The following is a 21,931-nucleotide window of genomic DNA, read 5'->3' as shown; positions in this document are numbered from 1 at the left end:
CCAGTGACGGGACTGGGGAAAGGCCACGGAGAAAGCGAGGCAGAGGAGAGATGGAGAACTTGTGCAATGACGGGAGGCGGGAGGAGGTCAGATGGGAGAAGAGTCAACCAGAAGAGGGACTGCAGGAGGAAAGAGAGTGGTTGGAAGGACTGGGGAAAAATAGAGGAAACGGCGAGAAAGCAGAGGGAAGAATGAACACTTGCACGGAGAGAGTGAAGTTCTGTCCTTACCACGAAAGATCTGGCACATTTACCAGGGCCCCTTCTCATCCTGTCTCCCTATCCCTCATCTCCAGTGAGGCTCCCAGCTGCTCTTTTTTTTTTTTTTTAAATATATTTTTATTGATTTCAGAGAGGAAGGGGAAGAGAGAAACATCGATGAGAGAGAATCCTTGATTGGCTGCCTCCTACATGCCCCCCACTGAGGACTAAGCCTGCAACCCAGGCATGTGCCCCCGACCAGAATCCAACCCTGAACCCTCCAGTCCACAGGCCGACGCTCTACCCACTGAGCCAAACCAGCCAGGGGTCCCCGCTGCCCTGGAGCACTCCTGCTCTAGGACCCTCCACCTGCGGCTCCTCCCCAGGTATCTACCGGGCCAGTCCCTAACTCCCTTCAGGGTGCCCGCCCTCTCCACACCCTACTTAAAACCCTACTGACAGCAGCAACTGCGCTGCTCTCTATCTTCTTACCCTGCTTTATCCTTAAAGCTGCCATCACCGCCCACACGCCACTCAACTGGCTATTGTCTAGCACCCTCCCCGCTTTCCCGGGATCTAAATTCCATGTGGGCAGGCACTCTGTTTTGTTCAAAGCTAGATCGCCAGGACCTAGCCTGACATTTTTGGGAGGGAGGCCTCAATAGACGTTGAGTGGGTCGAGGAGTGGCTGCCAGTGGGAGAGAGCAGCAGTGGAGGAGTGTCCGAGAGGGAAGTTTGGGGGTGTGCTTCCAGCTCATCAGGACGGCCCACTTGCCATTCTTTCTTTTTTCTCTCCTCCGTCTTTCCCTCCCTAATTCAGGGGCCAGGGACAAGGAGCGGGAATGCGGGCACTGATGGAGCATCCACGCTGATCCAGCTCCAATCGCGAGGGGAAGTGCGCAGGCCACGAGGGCTGCAAGGTGGAGAACACATGCACACGCAGTCGTGGAAGGAGAGTGGAAAGAAGAAAAGGCCAACAGACGTCACCCTCTTGGCCACTCTCCCCGATGCCCCCACGGCCCGGCCAGGCGCTCCTCGCCCTCTCCTCTGCCGCCCCGACGGCGGCTCGCTGGCCCGGCCACTTTGAAGGAGACGGGGCCTGCCCTGTCGCTCGGGGGAAGCCCCCCGCCGCTCCGCCAGCCAGCCTCGGCGGAGGCCCGGCACGCGCCCCGTGGAGCCGCGCGGGCGGCGGGGACTACAACTCCCAGCGTGCCGAGCGCGGCGGCGCCTGCGCAGTGCGGCGGGAGGCGGCGGTCTGTTCTCCGCTGAGGAGGAGCAGGGCCGAGGAGGGAGGCAGCGGGTGAGAGTTCAGAGTTCAGCAGCAGCAGCCCGAGCCCATGATTCCCATATGCCCGGTCGTCTCCTTCACCTATGGTGAGTCTCATGTGCCCCCTCGGGGCCCGGCCCGGCCCCTGGCCCGGCCCGGGGCGGCGGGGAGGCGCGGGCTTGGGGCTGGCCCCGGGGAGGAGGCGGCGGCCGCCACCGGGGCCCCCGTGCGAGTGAGTGAGGGAGTGCGAGGCGGGCGGGGGAGGCGGCGGCCGCCACCAGGGCCCCGGCCCGGCGAGGGCGGCTTCTCACGGCGCCTCTCTCTCTCTCTCTCTCTCTCCCGCTCCCGCCCTCGGCGTCCGCGCGCCTCCGCGCCTCTGCGGCCGCCATGGGACCCTGCGCTCGGCGCCCGCCGCAGTGCCCAGCCGGCTGGGGGAAGATGCCAAAATGGCGACCGGCAACTACTTTGGATTCACCCACAGCGGGGCGGCGGCGGCGGCGGCTGCGGCCCAGTATAGGTAACGGCTCCCGCCCTCTCCCTCCCGCCCTCCCTCCCCTCCCCGGCCCGCTCCTCCGCCCGGATCCCGCCGGCGCGACGCCCCCGCGCCGTCCCCGCCCGCGGCCCCGAGCCCCCCGCGCGGCGGCCCCGGCCCGGCCCCTCCCGCTGCGCCCGGCCCGCGGCGGGGAGCGGCCCCCGTGGGGGGCGGGCCGAGAGCGGCGAGGTTTGGGGACGTGGAGGGCGGCCGGGGCTCTCGGCGGCCCCGCAGCCAAAATGGCCTCCCGCGGCTGGGAGCCCGGCCGCCGCCCCCGCCCGGCGGGCCGTGGAGGGAACCGGGGCCCCGGCGCCGGGTTCCCGCCGGCCCCGTGCCCACCTCGGGGCGCCCTCCCACCGGGTCTCGGAGCGGGCGGGCGCCGGGGGTGGGGGGATGCCGAGTCGCAGCCGCATCGGTCTCCGCCCGGCCCCGGCCGGGCCCCGGAGCCCAGATAACGTGCCGTCTCCTCGGGTGCCTTCTCCTCCGGCCTGCGGCTCCCCGGGCCCTGCACCCGAGCCCCGCGAGCAAACTGCGGGCGCCCCTCCCGGCCCTGCTGCTCCCGGGCTCCCTCCGGGCGGGATGCCCGCCCTCCAACCACCTGTGCAGCGGGTGCGGGTCGGAGGCTGCGGAGACGGCCAGGTTCCAGGCGGCCGCCGCCTCCCCTGGTTTGCGAGTTGGGCTCCTGTGGGCCCGTCGTTTACCGGAGCGAGCCGGTGCCCTGGGGAAAGGGCGGTGCAGGGGAGATGGCACGGAGTGACTGCCATGCGCCTTAGGAAATGCCTACCGGAAGGGGGGCCTTCATCTCTCAGGTGTCACCAACCAAAAAAGGGGGGTGTTTTGTTGTCGTCGCTGTTACTTTTGGGTCATTCTGAGACAGCCTGTCTCCAGGTTCAGGCCGTGAGCATGGAGATCCAGGTTCAGGCCGTGAGCATGTGGATCCAGGTTCAGGCCGTGAGCATGGAGATCCAGGTTCAGGCCGTGAGCATGGAGATCCAGGTTCAGGCCGTGAGCATGTGGATCCAGGTTCAGGCCGTGAGCATGGAGGTCCAGGTTCGGGCCGTGAGCATGTGGATCCAGGTTCAGGCCGTGAGCATGGAGGTCCAGGTTCGGGCCGTGAGCATGTGGATCCAGGTTCAGGCCGTGAGCATGGAGGTCCAGGTTCAGGCCGTGAGCATGTGGATCCAGGTTCGGGCCGTGAGCATGTGGATCCAGGTTCAGGCCGTGAGCATGTGGATCCAGGTTCAGGCCGTGAGCATGGAGGTCCAGGTTCGGGCCGTGAGCATGTGGATCCAGGTTCAGGCCGTGAGCATGGAGGTCCAGGTTCGGGCCGTGAGCATGTGGATCCAGGTTCAGGCCGTGAGCATGGAGGTCCAGGTTCAGGCCGTGAGCATGTGGATCCAGGTTCAGGCCGTGAGCATGGAGGTCCAGGTTCAGGCCGCGAGCATGGAGATCTAGGTTCAGGCCGCAAGCATGGAGAGTCCAGGTTCAGGCCACGAGCATGGAGAGTTCCTACATGGCAGGCTTCCTGTGGCGGGATGGACTGTATCTGTGAGAGTGAGTACGGGACATGGTCACTGTCGAACCCGGTCGCTTTCCCCGCTCATCACTCCAGGCAGCGGGAGGTGTCGTGCAAAGGGCATCAGCGGGAACCAGAAGACCTGGGTGCCCGTCTTGTTTGCTCTCGATTTTATGACGTTGGGGGGCAACACTCAATCGGGGCTTTCTTTTTCCCTCATGTAGAAAATGAGATTCTCGGTCATCTTTTGGGGTTAAAAATTTGTAATTCTGAGAAAGTTGCCTTATTCCATGGAATTTCTAAGATGCCATTTATTGTAAAGGGGCATCATTGTTTTCCTATACCCCTAAAAATGTGCTACCAATTAAAACATGACAGTGCTTACTACCATTGATTTTAGGAGATGTTAACATGTATAAATGTGCCATTTATTGATGAAATTGGTGTTTTGCTAATTATTGAATGCATGTGGACTTTTTTTTACAACTCTTTTATCTGGGTACAATTTCAAATAAATAAATACTGAGATGACAGGTAACTGGGGCAAAATGTTGGGGCTTTTTAAACATTAGCAAATCCCTTTGCTTAAAAGTTGTAAACTAGTAAAGTCTCAGCTACTTTGTTAAAAGCTTTTAGGGCTAATACTTTTTGTGGAGAGAGAAAAAATATTAGCTGTTTTCTTTTTCTGGGAAACGAGATAGCTACTCCGCATCTGTGCCATAAATCCAGTGCTACCAAGTACTTTGTGTTCTAGACAAGGCTGTATTTAACCACTCAAAATTTTACTTGTTTTACCCAGTATTTTTCTGTTAAAATGGGCAGAGTGATAGCTTTTTGGTTTATTTACTGAAAATGTAGTGGGTTTGTTGTTTGTGGCAGTTTTGAAATATTTTTCTAATGCCGACCTACAGATAGAAATGAGGGGAGCAAATGCCAATTTAAAGGTAATTATTTTTTTAAATAAAATAGTTGCATGTATGTATTTTATCCTAATATAGGAAACTATTAAATAATTTCTGTACCTAATTTTTCTTCGGCTTTGAATCTCATAGTTTCAGTAAACTAACAACAATCTAATTATTACTTGCTACATATATGTCTAGTGAGAATATTTTTAAAAATGTTATTTATGCATATATTGGCAAAACTAATTAAGATGCTCTGTCCTCATATAAATATAGTACGTGGAAATTGTTTGCTTTTGATAGGAATAAATGAGGCCCAATAAGGCTAATATTTTGGCTCAATAAAATGAACATGTACAGTAAGCTCTCGCTTTTTCAGACCTCATTTAACCTTCAGATTTAACGGACAAAATTTCTAGTTTGTATATCACATGTGGAAATTAACACCTTATTCATTTTAAAATGCTTTTAACCAAGATTTGCTTATAATGAAATTTAGAGGTTATATTTTTTGTTATTAACTGCTTTAAATTTTTTTTTAAATAGTTCTTTTGTTGTTGTTTTAAATATATTTTTTCTGATTTCAGAGAGGAAGGGAGAGGGGGAGAGGGACATAGACATATCAATGATGAGAGAGAATTGTTGATTGGCTGCCTTCTGCACACGCTCTACTGGGGATTGAACCTGAACTGCGAACTGCGACCTCCTGATTCTTAGGTCAGTGCTCAACCACTGAGCACACCAGCTCGGGCTCACTGTTATTTGTAACAAATTTTAGCCAATAGGCCAGTCATATGTTAGAAAAAACACTGTAGTAATTTCGCCCACATAAATATTACACATCTACAACTACCTATAATAATAAGAATGTAATATTCTAATTAGATCAGACAGCCAAATGACCTTCTGGATGAAGCCATGGCGGTGGGGGCCGAGGCAGAGGCAGTTAGGGGCGATCAGGCAGGCAGACGAGCCGTTAGAGGCAGGCAGGCAGAATGGTTAGGGGTGATCAGGCAGGCAGGCAAATGGTTAAGGGTGATCAGGCAGGCAGCCAGGTGAGCGGTTAGGAGCCAGTAGTCCCAGATTGCGAGAGGGATGTCTGGCTGCCGGTTTAGGCCCGATCCCCTGCAGGATTGGGCCTAAACCAGCAGTCGGACATCCCCCAAGCGGTCTGGATTGCAAGAGGATGCAGGTCGAGGTGAAGGGACCTCCCCTCCTGTTGCACGAGTTTTGTGCACCAAGCCTCTAGTCCTATATAATAAAAGGGTAATATGCAGATTGACCAAATGTTGGATGACCAGTCACTATGACGCATTGACCACCAGGGGGCAGACGCTTAACACAGGAGCACCGCTCAGCCAGAAGCCAGGCTGATGACTAGCGAGCGCAGCGGCGGTGGTGGGAGCCTCTCCCATTTCTGCAGCAGCGCTAAGGAGCAGCAAGCTGAGGGGTAAGGAGCAGCGAGCAGGCGGGTAGTAATGAGTGAGGGCTCCTGGACTGCGAGAGGGTGCTGGCTGGGCTGAGGGGACACTCCCTCCCCTCCTCCCCAGGCCTCTAGTAGTCTACAAATTTAAATCCCAGAGTCATTGCTGGTAAACAGTATTCAGAGAATGATCACACAGTCACACTGTATCACTTGATCACTTTGTATCGCTCACAGTGATTGGTTTTGTTCTTTACATGACTTTCTGCAGCAGTTTTAACAATGTTCCCATGTCAAAAATTTCTGTGAAAGTGAACTTCTCATACATAATTTTAATTACACAAATGTGTCTGTATAAATAACAGGTGAACTAATTTGTCAATTTTTAAACATACACATTTGGAAAACCTATTTCAGCCCTTTTTTTAAAAAAATATATTGATACTGATTTCAGAGAGGAAGGGAGAGAGAGCAAGAGATATAGAAACATCAGTGATGAGAGAGAATCATTGATTGGCTGCCTCCTGCACGCCCCTGCTGGGGATCAAGCCCGCAACCCAGGCATGTGCCCTTGACTGGAATCGAAACGAGGGCCCTTCAGTCTACAGGCCAATGCTCTATCCACTGAACTAAACCAGCTAGGGCTCAGCCTTTTATTTATTTTTTTTAATTTTTTATTGATTTCAAAAAGGGAAGGGAGAGGAAGAGAGGAATAGAAATATCAGTGATAAGAGAGAATCATCAATTGGCTGCCCCTTGCACACTTCCTACTGGGGATGGAGCCCACAACCCAGGCCTGTGCCCTGACTGGGAGTCAAACTATGACCTCCTGGTTCTTGGGTCCACGCTCAACCATTGAGCCACACTGGCTGGGCCAGACTTTTGGCTTTAATGGACACGCCCTCACCTGAATTAGTCCATTATATTGAGGTCTTATTGTAGCATTAATAGTAAAAGCATATACAAAAAATGCAACAAGGATGCCCTTTTTCTTCCTGTCTAGAAATCATTACAATGTAACTTTTAAACATGGAAGGCTAAGGCCTGCTTTGAAGGGTGCAAACTCAAGTCTTAAGCAGTTATGTGTGGATGCTGTGGGCAGTTGCTTCATCTGTCATTGAATTCAGAGAAATGAAAGTGACTCTTAAGTCTAGATTTGATTCTGGTTCTAAGCTATTTTGGTTACAGCTATGTAAGGTATTTGATTAAATTTATTTGGAGCTTAGACTATTGCTTGTTAATATTTGAGATTCATAATGGAAATTTAAAAATCAAGGTTTTAAAAAGGATTTTTTAAAGATCTCATAAGTTCTGCTACTAATAACTTTAAGATAAACCAAGGTTTTCATTTATATATGCATATGAAACATTTTTGTGGTAGGCATTTGTTCAGTTCTTATGCTACATGTTCCATCAGCTGCTGAGTTTTTTCTTCCTGCTTTGTGTTATTTTTTTAAGACAAGTAAATAAACTTATTATGCCATTTGCCACTCTTGCAGATGTAATCTTTTCATTTTCTGACCTTTAATTTGTCCGTCCCCCCCCCTTGAAAATGAAGAAATCAAAAACATTTTTTATAAGTATTTGTGTATGTATATGTATGTATTAAATATGTTGATAGAATGTTAATTTGGGGTGTGTGGAACAAGGCAGACCTCAAGCACAGTGAAAAAATAGAGATGGCTTCATGGCAGAAAGGGAACTTGGTTGGGTAGATCACCTACTTCATTCAGTAGAGTACCTTTTTGGTTTGAGAAGATAAACTTCCTTTTAGACAGACAAATCTAATTCATAATAAATCTTGGAAACTATTTTAATAGTTATAAGGACTTAGGTTAGCAAAGAAAGTGAGGAAGGGCCGGCTGGCATGGTTCAATGGTTGAGCATCGACCTGTGAACCAGGAGGTCATGGTTCGATTCTTGGTCGGGGCACATGCCAGCCGGGTTGTGGGCGTGATCCCCAGTGTGGGGTGTGCAGGAGGTAGCTGATAGGTGATTCTCTCTCATCATTGATGTTTCTCTCTCTCCCTTTCTGAAATAAATAAAAATATATTTTAAAAAAGGTGAGGAAGGAAAAACTTTCTAATTAATAGTTTCATAGAATCAAAATCATTACCACTCTTTCATTGGCAGTGATACAAAAGTTGATTTGTGGTATATATAAATATATGTATATTTAATGTAAAATAAAGTAATCCCACTAAATATCACTATTAATAAGACACAACCATTTTTTTGAGACCTTTAAACCAGCAGTTTCCCTTATTCTTTAGAAAAGCTTTGCACGTATCAGTTCCTTGTCATCTTTCCAGCTACTCAAGATACTTGTTTTTTACCTGGATAACCTAAATCTTTAGCATGTGTTTAATTAAACTAGTTTTCTTTGTCCTATATATAATGCTTAGTGTATCATTGATATCTGAATGTTATTTTACCTTTCAGTATAGTTAGCTATTTAAAATAATCAGTTGGCAACATTTTTTACACTTTTTATATCCACCATTTATTGAATTTGAAGACTTCAGAGATTGCATAAAGGTTGCAAAATAATTGCTTTACCCCCATATTCTTAGAGTCTTAGCAAATGCTAAGAGATAAATGTTTAAGTGGGATTTTGACTGTTTTCTGGACATTAGTTTAAGTATCTGCTAGTTAAAAGAAGGCATATCAACTAATGATTCTTGAGATGTCTTTAGGACAATCTGTTCCTAAATTATAATTATCTCACATCACTAAGATAACTTGGGTAGGCTGATTGGGTAAGCAGGGGGGATTTTCCCTTCTCTTTCTTTTTAACTTTTTATTTGAATATAGTGTTATGAATATTGTGTCTTGAAGGAAAGAATAAAAGTAACTAGTATAAAATATTGTGTCTTGAAGGAAAGATTAAAAGTAACACTAGTAAGGTAAAAAAGGAATAATCACTGAGAAGCTGCAAAAACCAGGTGAACAGGTTTTTGAAACCAATCATGGTGATGGAAATTTACTGGCTCTACAAAAAAAAATAAAAAAAAATACTGCAACTGCTAATTATATCAGCTCTTCCATTGTTGAATCAGAGATCTTAGGATTCATAGTGCATGAGTGAGTTTGAAATAATGAAAATTTTTCTTTCCAAAAAGACTGTTGCTGTTAATGTTGACGATATTTCCTTTTTAATGTTATTAATAATTTTAAGAGTAGGGTGAGCCAGAGTATCCCTGAATAGAATGCTGTTTAAGGTGTGCTTTTGTAAACTACCTTACAAATTACTAGGATGAAAGGGCATGCATTTGTAGCTGGTTAGACTTGGGATTTGAATCCCAGCTGTGTCCCTTCAGTCACTTAACGTTTCTAAGACTCCGTTTCCTTACCTAATTTGCCTTGAGGTAAAGATTTAAATATAAAACTTACTAGCCCATTCCCCGATTTTTAGAAGGCATTTTACCACTGCTAGTTTTCTATGAAGTAGAGATTTGAATAATACTATAATGGTTTTTAAAGTACTCCTTAGTTGACTTTTATCATATACTTAATATATGGAGCTTTATAATCTCAAAGTAAAATGTTTTAAAAGTAGGTACTTGAGTGTGGGTAGACCACAGTTTCAGTGTAAAGTAAGTCCTGTTTATATAGAGCCACAAAACTAACTGAATAAGTAGAAATAAAACTAATGAGATATGCAAACACTTTAAGGAAAAAAATATATTAGGCCATAAAAGAAGACATAAATAAATGAGCTATGTTCATGGAGTGAAAAAAAATCAGTACCATCAAGTTATCAGTTTCCCTAAGTGATCCATATATTTAATGTATTTCCAATAAATATCTCAACAGGATTTTTGGGGTAACTTGATAAAGGACTTCTAATACTGGTTTTGAAAAGCGTATTAGTCCAAAAGTAGTCATGAGGTGTGATAAGGAATTCTTGTATTATCCTGTATCCACCTTTATTAAACAGGAAAATGGGGTATTGATATGAGATAGACAAATACATCATTGAATTAAATAGAGCGCCCAGAGATTTATGCTTATGGGCATTTGGATTACAATGTATAGCTGGTTAAGTAGAGGTATTTATAAAAATAAAATAAGCCAAATTATTCAGAAATATGCCATCAGGTTAATCAAGACAGTTCTTGGGCTTGTAAATGTAGTAATTAACAAAGTAAGTTAGGATCACTTAGACGCATGATTACAGGTGAGGAGTGCACCCACTGTGCTTGTCCATAAATTGCTTTGGCACCACTCTGTCAGAATTAGAGTCATTGTTCTGAGGACATTTCTTAGTGTTTTGTGAAAGCTGTGCAGGGCAGTTCTTAATTCTTACTTATAGAGCACAGATTGATGAAATAAAGAACACTGGGCTTTTTTGTTTTATTATTAGTCTTATATGATATGTATATTAAAATACACTTGTAGGGAGTAACTCACATGATATTTAATGAGCAGCTACAATATGCACATTCCCTGCTCTCAAGGAGTTTACACTTCTGAGGGATGAGAGTGGGAAAAGATCAGATATACCCAGAATAACGATGCCATGATAATGATCATAATTAAGTTTTACTGAAATAGTAAAATGAGAATTGGAGGATTCTGACTAGGAATTTGAGGTAGACTTCATGGTCTGTCTGTCTGAAAATCCAGGGAATGTCATTTTATTTTTAAAAGTTTTTTATTAAATATATTTTTATTGATTTCAGAGAGGAAGGTAGAAGGAGAGAGATATGTAAACATCAATGATGAGAGAGAATCATTGATTGGCTGCCTTCTGCACGACACCTACTGGGGAATCGAGCCCACAACCCGGGCATGTGCCCTTGACTGGAATCGAACCCGGGACCCTTCAGTCTGCAGGCCAGTGATCTGTCCACTGAGCCAAACCACCTAGGGCCAGGGAATGTTATTTTAGACAAAGGAAATGTATTGAGCCAAGATAGGAATGTAAGATCTGCTTCAGAGGGGATGGGCTCTGAAGTCAGCCCACCTCAGCTGAATCCTGGTTCCCTCTACCACCTGCCTTGTGATCTGAAGCAAACAGTCACTTGATATTTCAGTTTCTTCATCTATAAATGGGATTCTTACCTCATGGGATTGAGATTTTTTATAAATTCTTTGTTGAAGTGTAATATATCACCCAGATGAAAAATTAGAACATTACCAGCGTTTTTGGGAGGCCTATACAGTCCCCATTGTGCTGTTTTGAGAATCAAATGAGATAATATTTATAATGTGCTCAGAACAATTCCTGGCATATATTACATCCCCATCAATGTTAGTATTACATTCGGTAGACAGTTGGAAATGGCGCTTAAGAAAAGGGATAAAGATTGATAATATAAGTCTGGATATTACTCACATGGTAGTGATCCACCATAAATAGTTTACAGGTATGGTTGAAACATGATAAAATATAGTGCCTGGCATACATCAAATATTAGTAAACATTTTTTTGAATGAATGAAAAATAGAAAAAAGTAGTGCTGTGGTTATAAACTGGGGTAATGTCTGTGTTTAAAGTAGGGCCAGAGAAAGAACAAATACTGGTTGAGCAGAGAGCTGGAGGAAAGTAATGTCATAAAAATCAAGACAGAGGTAGTCAGCAATGTTAGGGCTTTAGAGAGATTGGATCAAGAATTTGATAGTTATCAAATTATTGGTATAATTTTAATGGGTAGCTACTATAGGAAAATTAGAATCGAATCATTTGGCGCTACAAAAAAAACTAGTATAAAACTTTGCTTAGCCCGGCTGGTGTGGGTCAGTGGTTGAGCGTCTATCTATGAACCAGAAGATCATGGTTTGATTCCAGGTCAGTGCATATGCCTGGGTTGCGGGCTTGATATCCGGTGTGGGGCATGCAGGAGGCAGCCAATCAATGATTCTCATCATTGATTCCTCCCCCCTCCCCCTCCCCCTCCCCCTCCCCCTCCCCCTCCCCCTCCCCCTCCCCTCCCCCTCCCCCTCCCCCTCCCCCTCCCCCCCCCCTCCCTTCTCTGAAATCGGTAAAAATATTTTTCATCTCTTTGGTCTCTGCACATTCTAGGTAATTTTTATAGACACTTTCTGGTTCACTAATTTTTTTGCCAGCCATGTCTAATCAGTTACGTAGTATCTTTCTGAGTTTCTAATGATAATTTTTATATACTGTATTTCATTCTGTTCGCTTCTTTTAAAAATTTATCTGGCCTTGGCCGGCTTATTTGATTGGAGCATCATCCCATATACCAAAAGGTTGTGAGTTCAATTCTCGGTCAGGGCACATAACCTAGTTTTTGGGTTCAATCCCCAGTTCAGGGTATGCATGGGAGGCAACTGATTGATGTTTCTTTCTCACATCAGTGTTTCTCTCCCTCTCTCTCTAAATTTAATCAATAAAAACATCCTTTGGTGAGGATTGAAAATTTTATCTGGTTGTTTTTGATTAATCTTTTGGTTGTTGGTCTTAGTTTTGATAGCCTCTTTTACTTCTTTAAGTGTACTTATTTTATATTTTATATCCAATAATTCTAATATTTTTAGTCTTTTAAGGAAACCTTTATTCTGCAAATTCTTTCTCATAGTAACTTGTTTCCTTACAGGTTTTGTTGTGATTTTTTTATTGAGATCTCTTGTTTCTTGGAACATGGTAGCATTAGTGAGGAATATGCATTCTGTGGCACTTGGGAGCATTGCTTTCCCAGATACGCATTGGCTTCGAACCTGTGACACGCGTGTCAGAAGTGACACGCAAACTCATTGTTTTGGTTGATTTTTCTTTGTTAAATGGCATTTAAATATATAAAATAAATGTCAAAAATATAAGTCTTTGTTTTACTATGGTTGCAAATATCAAAAAATGTCTATATGTGACACGACACCAGAGTTAAGTTAGGGTTTTTGAAAATGCTGACACGCCGAGCTCAAAAGGTTCGCCATCACTGGCTTAAAATCTTCCTGTTCAAATAATGTGAATTCTAGAGCCCAAGCCTAGGGGAAGGGCTAGGGGGAGGGAGGGATAGGGAGACTTTTTTCCTCTACCCACAGCCAGGACTGAGACAAGAGTTTCCTTACAGTTCTCCCTTAAAGGGAGAAGTAGTAGGTTTTTTAAAAATTCACCTTATGTGCTGGTTTCCTGTGTACGTTCCAGAGTTCTAGGCCATTACTTCCCTGTGCCTTTCATGTGTCTGCTAACAAAGAAAATGATACTTGTACAGCAGCATACTGGGTGAACTTGGAGATTGGGAGCCCTGGACACAGATACTGCAGCTGCAGGTGACAGACTTGAGGCTCTGGTCACTCAGGCACTGCCCCCTTTCCCTAGGAACTGACAGTTTCCCTGTTGGATAGAAGGAAACATTTTGCTTAAAGGTAATTAAAAAGCAGAAAAATGAAAGGTGACTACTCGTGAATGTTTTGTATCATGAAATAGCAGGTCTCAAACTTTTTGGTTTTTGTTAATCCTCACCCGAGGATATTTTTCCATTGAATTTTAGAGAGAGTGATATGAAGTAGACACATCTATTAGCACACACGCCCTGATCCGGGGCCCTGATGTACGTGCTCTTGACCAGAATGGAAACTGGGACCCTTCAGTCCATGGGCAGGCCCTCTCTCCACTGAGCCAGACCAGACAGGGCGACCAGCCAGGGCGCAATCTCTTTGGTTTTGGGACCTCTCTAATACTTCTAATTATTGAAGACCCCAAAGAGCTTTGTTTATATGGGTTATATAATACTATAAGACATTTTAAAAAATATTTATCAAATCATCTTAAAATAAGAATAATAGCCCTAACTGGTTTGGCTCAGTAGATAGAGCGTCGACCTGAGGACTGAAAGGTCCCGGGTTTGATTCCTGTCAAGGGCATGTACCTTGGTTGCGGGCACATCCCCAGTGGGAGGTGTGCAGGAGGCGGCTGATCAATGTTTCTCTTTCATCGATGTTTCTAAATCTCTATTCCTCTCCCTTTCTCTCTGTAAAAAATCAATAAAATATATTTAAAAAAAAAAAAGAATAATAAATCACTATGTGCTGTTCTGGCCGGTTTGGCTCAGTGGATAGAGCATCAGCCTGCTGACCAAAGGGTCCCGGGTTCGATTCCAGTCAAGGGCACATGCCTGGGTTGTGGGCTTGGTCCCCACTAGGGGGCGTGCAGGAGGCGGCTGATTCACAATTCTCTCTCATTGATGATATTTCTTTCTCCCTCCCTTCCTCTCTGAAATCAATAAAAATGTATATATTTTTAAAAATCACTATATGCTAACCAAAAATATCATTGTGAAAAATACCTATATTCCTACCTCCCCCAAAATAGTGAAACACGAGAGCCATTGTTTTATATTTTTACAAATCCTTTTAATATTTCAATTAGATGGTTGGATTCTTAAATCTGCTTCTGCATTCAGTCTGTTGTAATAAATTGTTTGGGTTAAAATATATGAAGGCAGTCTGTAATTATAAAAGGGAACCTTCTCGACTCTCTGAAAGGTCCCTTAGGAATCCTCTTAGGACCCTTAGCCGTCTTTGGATCACATTTTGAGAACCACTGTTGTATGGAAACTAAAGGAAGTATAGAAATGTTTTCTCTGTTACCAGATGCCATTTATATGGCAAGCTGTTTGTTCATAAGTTATTTTAATTTCAGTTGTGACTATAAATTTAGTGTAATGTAAAGCCAGATCATGGTAATGGAATTTGAAAGCATTAAAAATGGGTTCAGAGTTGGACATAAGTAAGGGTGGAGGCCAGAACGTAGAAGTTAGAGTGGAGTTGGAATAACTAGAAAGAAGTATGTAAAGTTGGGGTTTGTTAGTCATCCTAGTTGTCAGTTTAAGAATTCTATTCCAGTGCTTTTATGCTTCTTTTCCCCACCAGAGTAATACATGATGTAATTAAAAATAAAGTAGTGGCCTTAGCTGGTTTGGCTCAGTGGATAGTGTCGACCCATGAACTGAAGGGTCCCGGGTCCGATTCTGGTCAAGGGCACAAACCTTGGTTGCAGGTTTGATCCCCAGTCCTAGTTGGGGCACCTGTGGGAGGCAATCAGTCAATGTGTCTCTCTCACATCAACGTTTCTCTCTTTCTCTGTCTCTCCCTTTCCTTTCCACTCTCTAAAAATCAATTGAAAAACATCCTCAGGTGAGGATTAACCAAAAATAAATAAGTAAAAAAATAAAGTAATGTAGGAGGGTTTACAATGAAAACAACATTCCCTTATTTTTTCTTCTTCTTGCCTCCCAATTCTGCCCATTCTGGTTTTATATCTAAACTTTGTATCACTAAATAATATGCTTTTCTAGGACTTAATTTGTTGAATTTATTATACATTATAATTTTATCTTCTGTATATTAGTTTGATTCTAAAACTTTAAAACAAAATTTCCACTGTTATGACTGTGTAAATAGTACATACTGTAAGCCAAGTACTGTCTTATGATTGTAATTCCTATGTTTCACTTTTACAGCCCTGTACCACTTAATAGAAGCCTCTTCCTAGGCTCAAATTAAAATGAATTTCTTCCTTTTTACACCCTACTAATTGCTCAAAATGTGATGTCTTTTACTGGGATCGAGCAGTTTTATATTTCCTGAAGTGTTTTCTTACTCCCCCCAACCCCCAATCTTGTTGGTGCCTTGATTATATTTTAAGATATTTCCAGTCTCTTGCCGAAACCGGTTTGGCTCGGTGGATAGAGCGTCGGCCTGCGGACTGAAGGGTCCCAGGTTCGATTCCGGTCAAGGGCATGTACCTTGGTTGTAAGCACATCCCCAGTAGGGGGTGTGCAGGAGGCAGCTGATCGATGTTTCTCTCTCATCGATGTTTCTAACTCTCTATCTCTTTCCCTTCCTCTCTGTAAAAAAATCAATAAAATATATTTAAAAAAAAAAAAGATATTTCCAGTCTGCCATTCTACTGCCTACTGTCCAGTCCTCTTTCCTAAACGTCTTGCTCCTGGAGGCTTCTGTCCTTCCTTTGATTCTACTCTAACCTCATTGCCTCTCTGGGCTGCTACACAGCTTCTAACCTGGGCTTTCATCTCCCTCCTGGGCTTGGATCCATGTTTGCAGGATTTTACAATCTTTTTCTTGATTGGTTTAAAAAAATACACTATCGTGTAGTGCCCTAAAAATACATTATCATGTGATATAGAGGTGGTAAACTCTTTCAGTCCTTGAATGCCAAGAAAAATATGTATTCTTCCTTAATTTATCTGGGTACAGAATTGTGCATTAATAATAACTTTCCCTTGAATTTTCAAGACATCCTATTGTCTTCTTGCTACTAGCCTCCGTGAAAGACTGATTTACATTTAGATGTGTGTAGGTGACCTGTTTTTCTTCTCTCTGGAGACCTGAAAGATCTTTTTTGTTGTTGTGAGATGTGAAATGCTTTGTGTCTCTTGGTGTGGTTCTTTCATTCTGAATGCTTTGCACTGTGTAGGCCCTTTGAATTTGAAAATTTGTGCCTCCCTTTGAGGGAAATTTTATTTCTTTCATTTTCTTTTTTCTTTATTCTCTAGAATTCCTTCTAGTTGAATATTGGACCTCTTAGATTTCTCTCCTTTTATAGTTTTCATATCTTTATCTTGTCTGTATCCCTTGACTTTATCTTCTAAGTAGTATAAAGGTCTTGTTTTAAGGATACACATTAGGATTTTTGAAAATTGTTGCCTTGAAATAGTCTGTTTCCACAGGGTCATTCTCTCTTTTTTTTTTAAAATGTATTTTTATTTATTTCAGAGAGGAAGGGAGAGGGAGAAAGAGATAGAAACATCAATGATGAGAGAGAACGATTGATCAGCTGCCTCCTGCACGCCCCCTACTGGGAATCAAGCCTTCAACCCGGGCACATTCCCTTGACCAGAACTGAACCTGAGACCATTTAGTCTGCAGGCCGAGGCTTTATCCACTGAGCCACACAGGGTCATTCTTGAGGGGTTTTGTTTGTTTGTTTTTGCAGTTTATAGTAGGCTTTCTTTAACTATGTGGTAATTTTGGTTGGCTGTCTATTTTGAATCTTTTTTTTATAACATTTTTTATTAATTTCAGAGGAAGGGAGAGGGAGAGAGAGATAGAAACATCGGTGATGAGAGGGAATCATTGATCGGCTGTCTCCTGCACGCCCCCTACTGGGGATCGAGCCCACAACCCAGGCATGTGCCCTTGATCACAATCGAACCCGGGACCCTTTAGTCTGCAGGCCAACGCTCTATCCACTGAGCCAGATCAGCGAGGGCAGATTGGTTGGCTATCTATTTTGGTAAGCCCTCTGGCTGGCTTCTCTTTTTGGTAAGCAGGTGGATTTAATAATTCCCTAATATTAATAATTCCCTAAATTCTTTTCCTCTTTCTCTTTCCAAGAGAAACACCCTTCATTTTATGTCTGATTCTTCAGTTATTTCTTAACATTTTTTTAACTGCAAAGAAAATTTTATTTTATATATCACTAGCCATGAATGTTTGTCATTAGTTATTACATAAATGTATCTGATGCCATTATATAAGTGGCATAATCATTTTATGTCCACAGTTCACTTTGTATTTACAGAATATTCATTATTTACATAAGTATATCAGTGAAGATTTACCATTGAGACGCAATGTAACATCCATATGATCTGTAGATAGTAATGTGGATGTATTTTTAATCACCTTTTATTTTGAGTCACCTCATGTAAAAAATAAATCAATAACTTAGAGCATCTAAGCCTCTAAAGGAGATTTTCCAGTGTGCTCTTAGAAATAGTTACACAGTAAGATGATCAGAAACAACTTCCATGTCCACATCCTCTTGTAGTTTCTCTATCGTTTTGTCTCCTAGGTGCTTTCCTTTGCATGCAAAAGGGACCCGGATAAGATGAATGTTTTGCTTGAATTCTTTGATGTCCTGAGCTTTCTGTAGCTCTTTATTTTTTTTAACTTGTTCATTATAAATTTAGCTTGATGTTGCTGTTTAATCTCTTCAGCTCTTCACTGCATCTGTCGTTTATTCCACAGCACTCTCTGGTATTTGACAGGTTTGTTTCTACGTTGTTTTTCAAATTCAAATGAATTATCCACTGTTAGCTCTCTAAGGGCTGCTTTGTGGGATGCTTTAGTCCACCTGACCTTGGGCGGACTGCACTTCCTTTTAAAGTTGCTATGACATTTGGGTTTACAAAACCTGAACACCTTGCAGTTGTTGTGGATGAACACCCTGCAGCGTCCCGGGGAAATGGGCCGGAAGGGAACCAGCACTGCTCTGATGCGTGCTGAGCACACGTAGGGGCCCACCACCCAAACCCCAAGTCTTCTTCACCATTTTTACCCACTTTTTTATGTTTGTTTCATCATTTATTATTTTATTTGTTCTGGCTAAAAACTGACGGAGGCTGATTAGATTTAATTTATTCACAAAGGATATAATTATCTAAATAGAAGCTTCCGCTGTACTGGATGGTTAGTAAATGAAAGTCTGCTCGTATTTCACAAATGTATTTTACCCCATTGATTTTCATAGAATGGAAAGGAGGGGGGAGAGTGGGTAGAGAGAGAAAAACATCAATGTCAGAGAGACACATCGATTGATTGCCTCCTGCATGTGCCTGACCAGGCACTGAACCGGCAACCTAAATACGAGCCTTTACTGGGAATCAAACCCGAGATCCTTCAGTGTACAGACCAATATTATTACCAATGAGCCGCATTGGCCAGGGCCACTAATGTATTTTTATGGCACAAGATTTGGGTTATTTACTTTATATTCTGCTATATTTAAGAAATAATTTAAAGATTGTAAGTCTTACATTTTATGTAGGGATATAATTTAACACCTTTTATTCTATCAAAAGCTAGGCAAAAAAAACACAACACCTTGATTTGAACTATTTCCACTTAGACAAATTTTACTTAAATGAATTTGAATTTGATTTGACCTGGATTTTAAAAATTAACTTGTTTATTTAGACTTATCACTGGATACTTAATTGAATTGGTACAGTCCAGTGTGGTCGTCCACGTCATATAAAGGACAGATTTTCTAAGGATATTTGAAACAGAAAGAGTAATTCCCAGATGGGTCTAAGACGACAGCCCAGAGGATCTTTATTCTGAACAGCAAGCAGTCAGCTGCCCTCGCCTTGACTTCCCTGGGAACTGGGACTGGATTATTATCATTCATGATGCTTTTGGTGGAGGATATGGTCAGTCCAGATGATGGGTAGGGCCCTGGCTATACAGAGCAGAGTTAGGTTAAGCAGCCTTAGAGATAGATGTATGTGGTAATTGCTAAATGCACTGGCATCTTTTTATGTGGTTTCTTGGAAGGCTGACTGTAAAATCTATTGTTGACACTGAGACACATAGGAGAGTGAAAGAGAATACTACTAATAATTATGCTGGGATAGGGGCATAAACCAGAGCATATGGTCTTCTCATCCTGAGTCACATGGACTCTTAATTATATGAGACAGTGTAAGTCAAATTGCCTGCCTAGTTGACTTGACATTTCTATTCTATCCCCACCCTGTTTTTTATCCAATAGAACAAACATAGGGGAGAAAGAAATGTGAATAGTTTGATAAAGAGTAGTAGGATGAATAAAAGTAGTATAGGAATCCAAGATTATCTGAATTTTTACATAATCAAAACCCCTTTTAGGTATGCAGTGTAGTCTGGATGTGTAAAATCTTATTAGTAAATGTTAAACACAAGCTTCACAGAACTGGTATATTTATATTTTAATATAATTCTTTTTCATAGTTCTAGGAGTTTTGAAGAAGCTGTTGCTGGCATTTTTTCTTAAGGATGTGGAATTATCCATAGAAAATGTCAATCCCAAACCAGTTTCCCATTATTACAATGGAAATATGCTTTGTCTGTCTTATAATTGGCATACATGTAGAAAATGTTAGCTAATTTTAACATCAAAATACGGAAAACCTCATCCAAATAGAAATTATAGGAGTTTCTTTGAACTCTGTTCTAAGTTTTTTTTGTGTTTTTTTTTTTTCTTTTTCATATTGGGCTGAATTCTGCCACCCTTCCATCCATTGGTTCTAGTTCTGTTCTCTGGAGCAGCATGGAGTAAGTCTCGTATATTAGAAGGCAGCTAATCATATCTCCTTTTCTAGACTGAATGTCCCCAGGTCCTCCACTTTTTATATGAACTTGTAAGCTTCATAGTGATTCCCTTTTAATAATTCCTAATTATCAGCGATTTCCATAATACCAGTTAAAATATGATGGTCTCAAAATTTAATTCTATGCCATGTTTCTATGATATTGTGAACACCAGTGGAGAATTCTGTTTTATTCTTGACTCATTATAACTATGGTTAGCTAAACACTGTCAGCTAAATAACTGTTGGAGCTGTCATTTTTTTAGAAGGCATTTCTGTCTTGGTAATAAAGCTTTAGCACGTAATTGTGAGTGTATTATTCAGAGATCATAGAACAACAAATAAACTTATTAATATGCCAACATCTTTAGGTCTTCGTTTATGTGACATAGGCTCTCAATGTAAAGGTTAAAGCAAAAATTATTTTAAGAATTTTGGCTGTAAATTCTTTGATTTACGATTTTGGAAAATTTTTGCCTCTGAGGTTTAACTAGTTATGATTGCAAAATATCTGACTTAGATCTTCTTTTGCAACATCTGCTACATTTTAAAGAGAAAAATGTGCATAATGAAATTATGCCTGTAATCTGGAAAATTTATCTAAAATAACAGATTCTATATTATAGATATTGTATCCTAGAGCAGTATTTCTCAACCTCAGCACTATTGACACTCTTTGCATAATTCTTTGTTGTGAGTAGCTATCCTGTGCATTGTAGGATGTGCAACAGCATCACTGGCCTCTACCCACTAGATGTCAGTAGCACTCATCACCCACCACCAACTTCTCTGCAGTTTGACCATCAAAAATATGTTCAGACATGGCCAGATGTCCCTGGGGTGGAGGGCAAGAGGGGTTGGCGGCAAAATCTCCCCCAGTTGAGAACCACTGCCCTAGCCTGAGCAGGAGAAGTATTTCCTAGGTCAATTGGGTTATAGTTTTTACCTTAAATGTTTTCTATAATTGGAGTTAGAATACAATATTTTTCTTAACATCTCTTTGTAGAGTTTTTTAAAAAAACTGTAGAGCATAATAAAGAACTTTAGGTACAACAAATATTTTTTTAAATTTCAAGTTTGATCAACTTCATTTCTTCCTAATACTGCTTTTTATCCCAGTTTGTCATCCCTGCTTTGTGATCTGATCTGTGATCTGAATCATAATGTGTGATTATCTAATGTATTGAGATTAAGGAATGAAAAGTATGTAACAACAAATATGGTATTGATTGGGAGGTTAAGTTCAAATAAAATACTGTTTTTTTTGTAGTCCATGAGTAAATTCCTTGAAAATGCACTTTTTATTTAAGTTGATTAAACTCCTAGATTTTTAATAAATTGTATTATGTTTATTCTTCTTCTCCACAATATAGCCAGCAGCCAGCTTCGGGTGTAGCCTACTCTCATCCAACTACAGTTGCTAGCTACACTGTCCATCAGGCTCCAGTAGCTGCTCACACAGTTACTGCTGCCTATGCACCAGCAGCTGCTACAGTTGCGGTTGCCAGGCCTGCTCCTGTAGCTGTTGCAGCTGCTGCAACCGCTGCTGCTTACGGAGGCTACCCCACTGCACACACAGCAACGGATTATGGTTATACCCAGAGACAACAAGAAGCACCACCCCCACCGCCTCCAGCTACTACACAAAACTACCAGGTAAGAAAACTATTAGTTTCAATAGCCTTAACATACAGGCTTCAGTGTCATCAATGTATGGTATCCTGTCCAAGCCCGTTCTTCTCAAACTTGGATCTTTCAGAATGTACCTGTAATGATAGAAAAAAGTAAATGTGTATTCCTAGGTAATTTAGGGGCATATTCTAAGCATTACGTTTCCTTACTGTAAGTTTTTTTTTCTTTTTTAAAAAAATATATTTTTATTGATTTCAGAGAGGAAGGGAGAGGGAGAGATAGAAATATCAATGAAGAGAGAGAATCATTGATTGGTTGCCTCCTACACGCCTCCTGCTGGGGATCTAGCTTACAGCCTGGGCATGTGCCATGACCAGGAATTGAACAATGGCC

General features: G+C 42.5%; 1 protein-coding gene across 1 annotated transcript in view; it reads left to right on the top strand.

Annotated features, from left to right (window-relative positions):
• The first annotated feature begins 1,145 nt into the window (after nt 1-1,145).
• Nucleotides 1,146-21,931, top strand: part of ZFR (zinc finger RNA binding protein) — a 71,123-nt gene continuing 50,337 nt past the window's right edge. The window contains exons 1-3 of the mRNA XM_081088877.1: nt 1,146-1,574; nt 1,885-1,984; nt 21,280-21,562. Coding sequence (XP_080945003.1) covers nt 1,538-1,574; nt 1,885-1,984; nt 21,280-21,562 — 420 coding nt within the window. The 5' untranslated portion in view covers nt 1,146-1,537. The remainder of the gene's footprint in view (nt 1,575-1,884; nt 1,985-21,279; nt 21,563-21,931) is intronic.

Source organism: Myotis nattereri (assembly GCF_964212035.1).
Source record: "Myotis nattereri genome assembly, chromosome: 4".
In the NCBI taxonomy this organism is placed as follows: domain Eukaryota; kingdom Metazoa; phylum Chordata; class Mammalia; order Chiroptera; family Vespertilionidae; genus Myotis; species Myotis nattereri.
The sequence above is the reverse complement of the archived record's forward strand: the minus strand, read 5'-3'. Positions and strand labels throughout refer to the sequence as shown.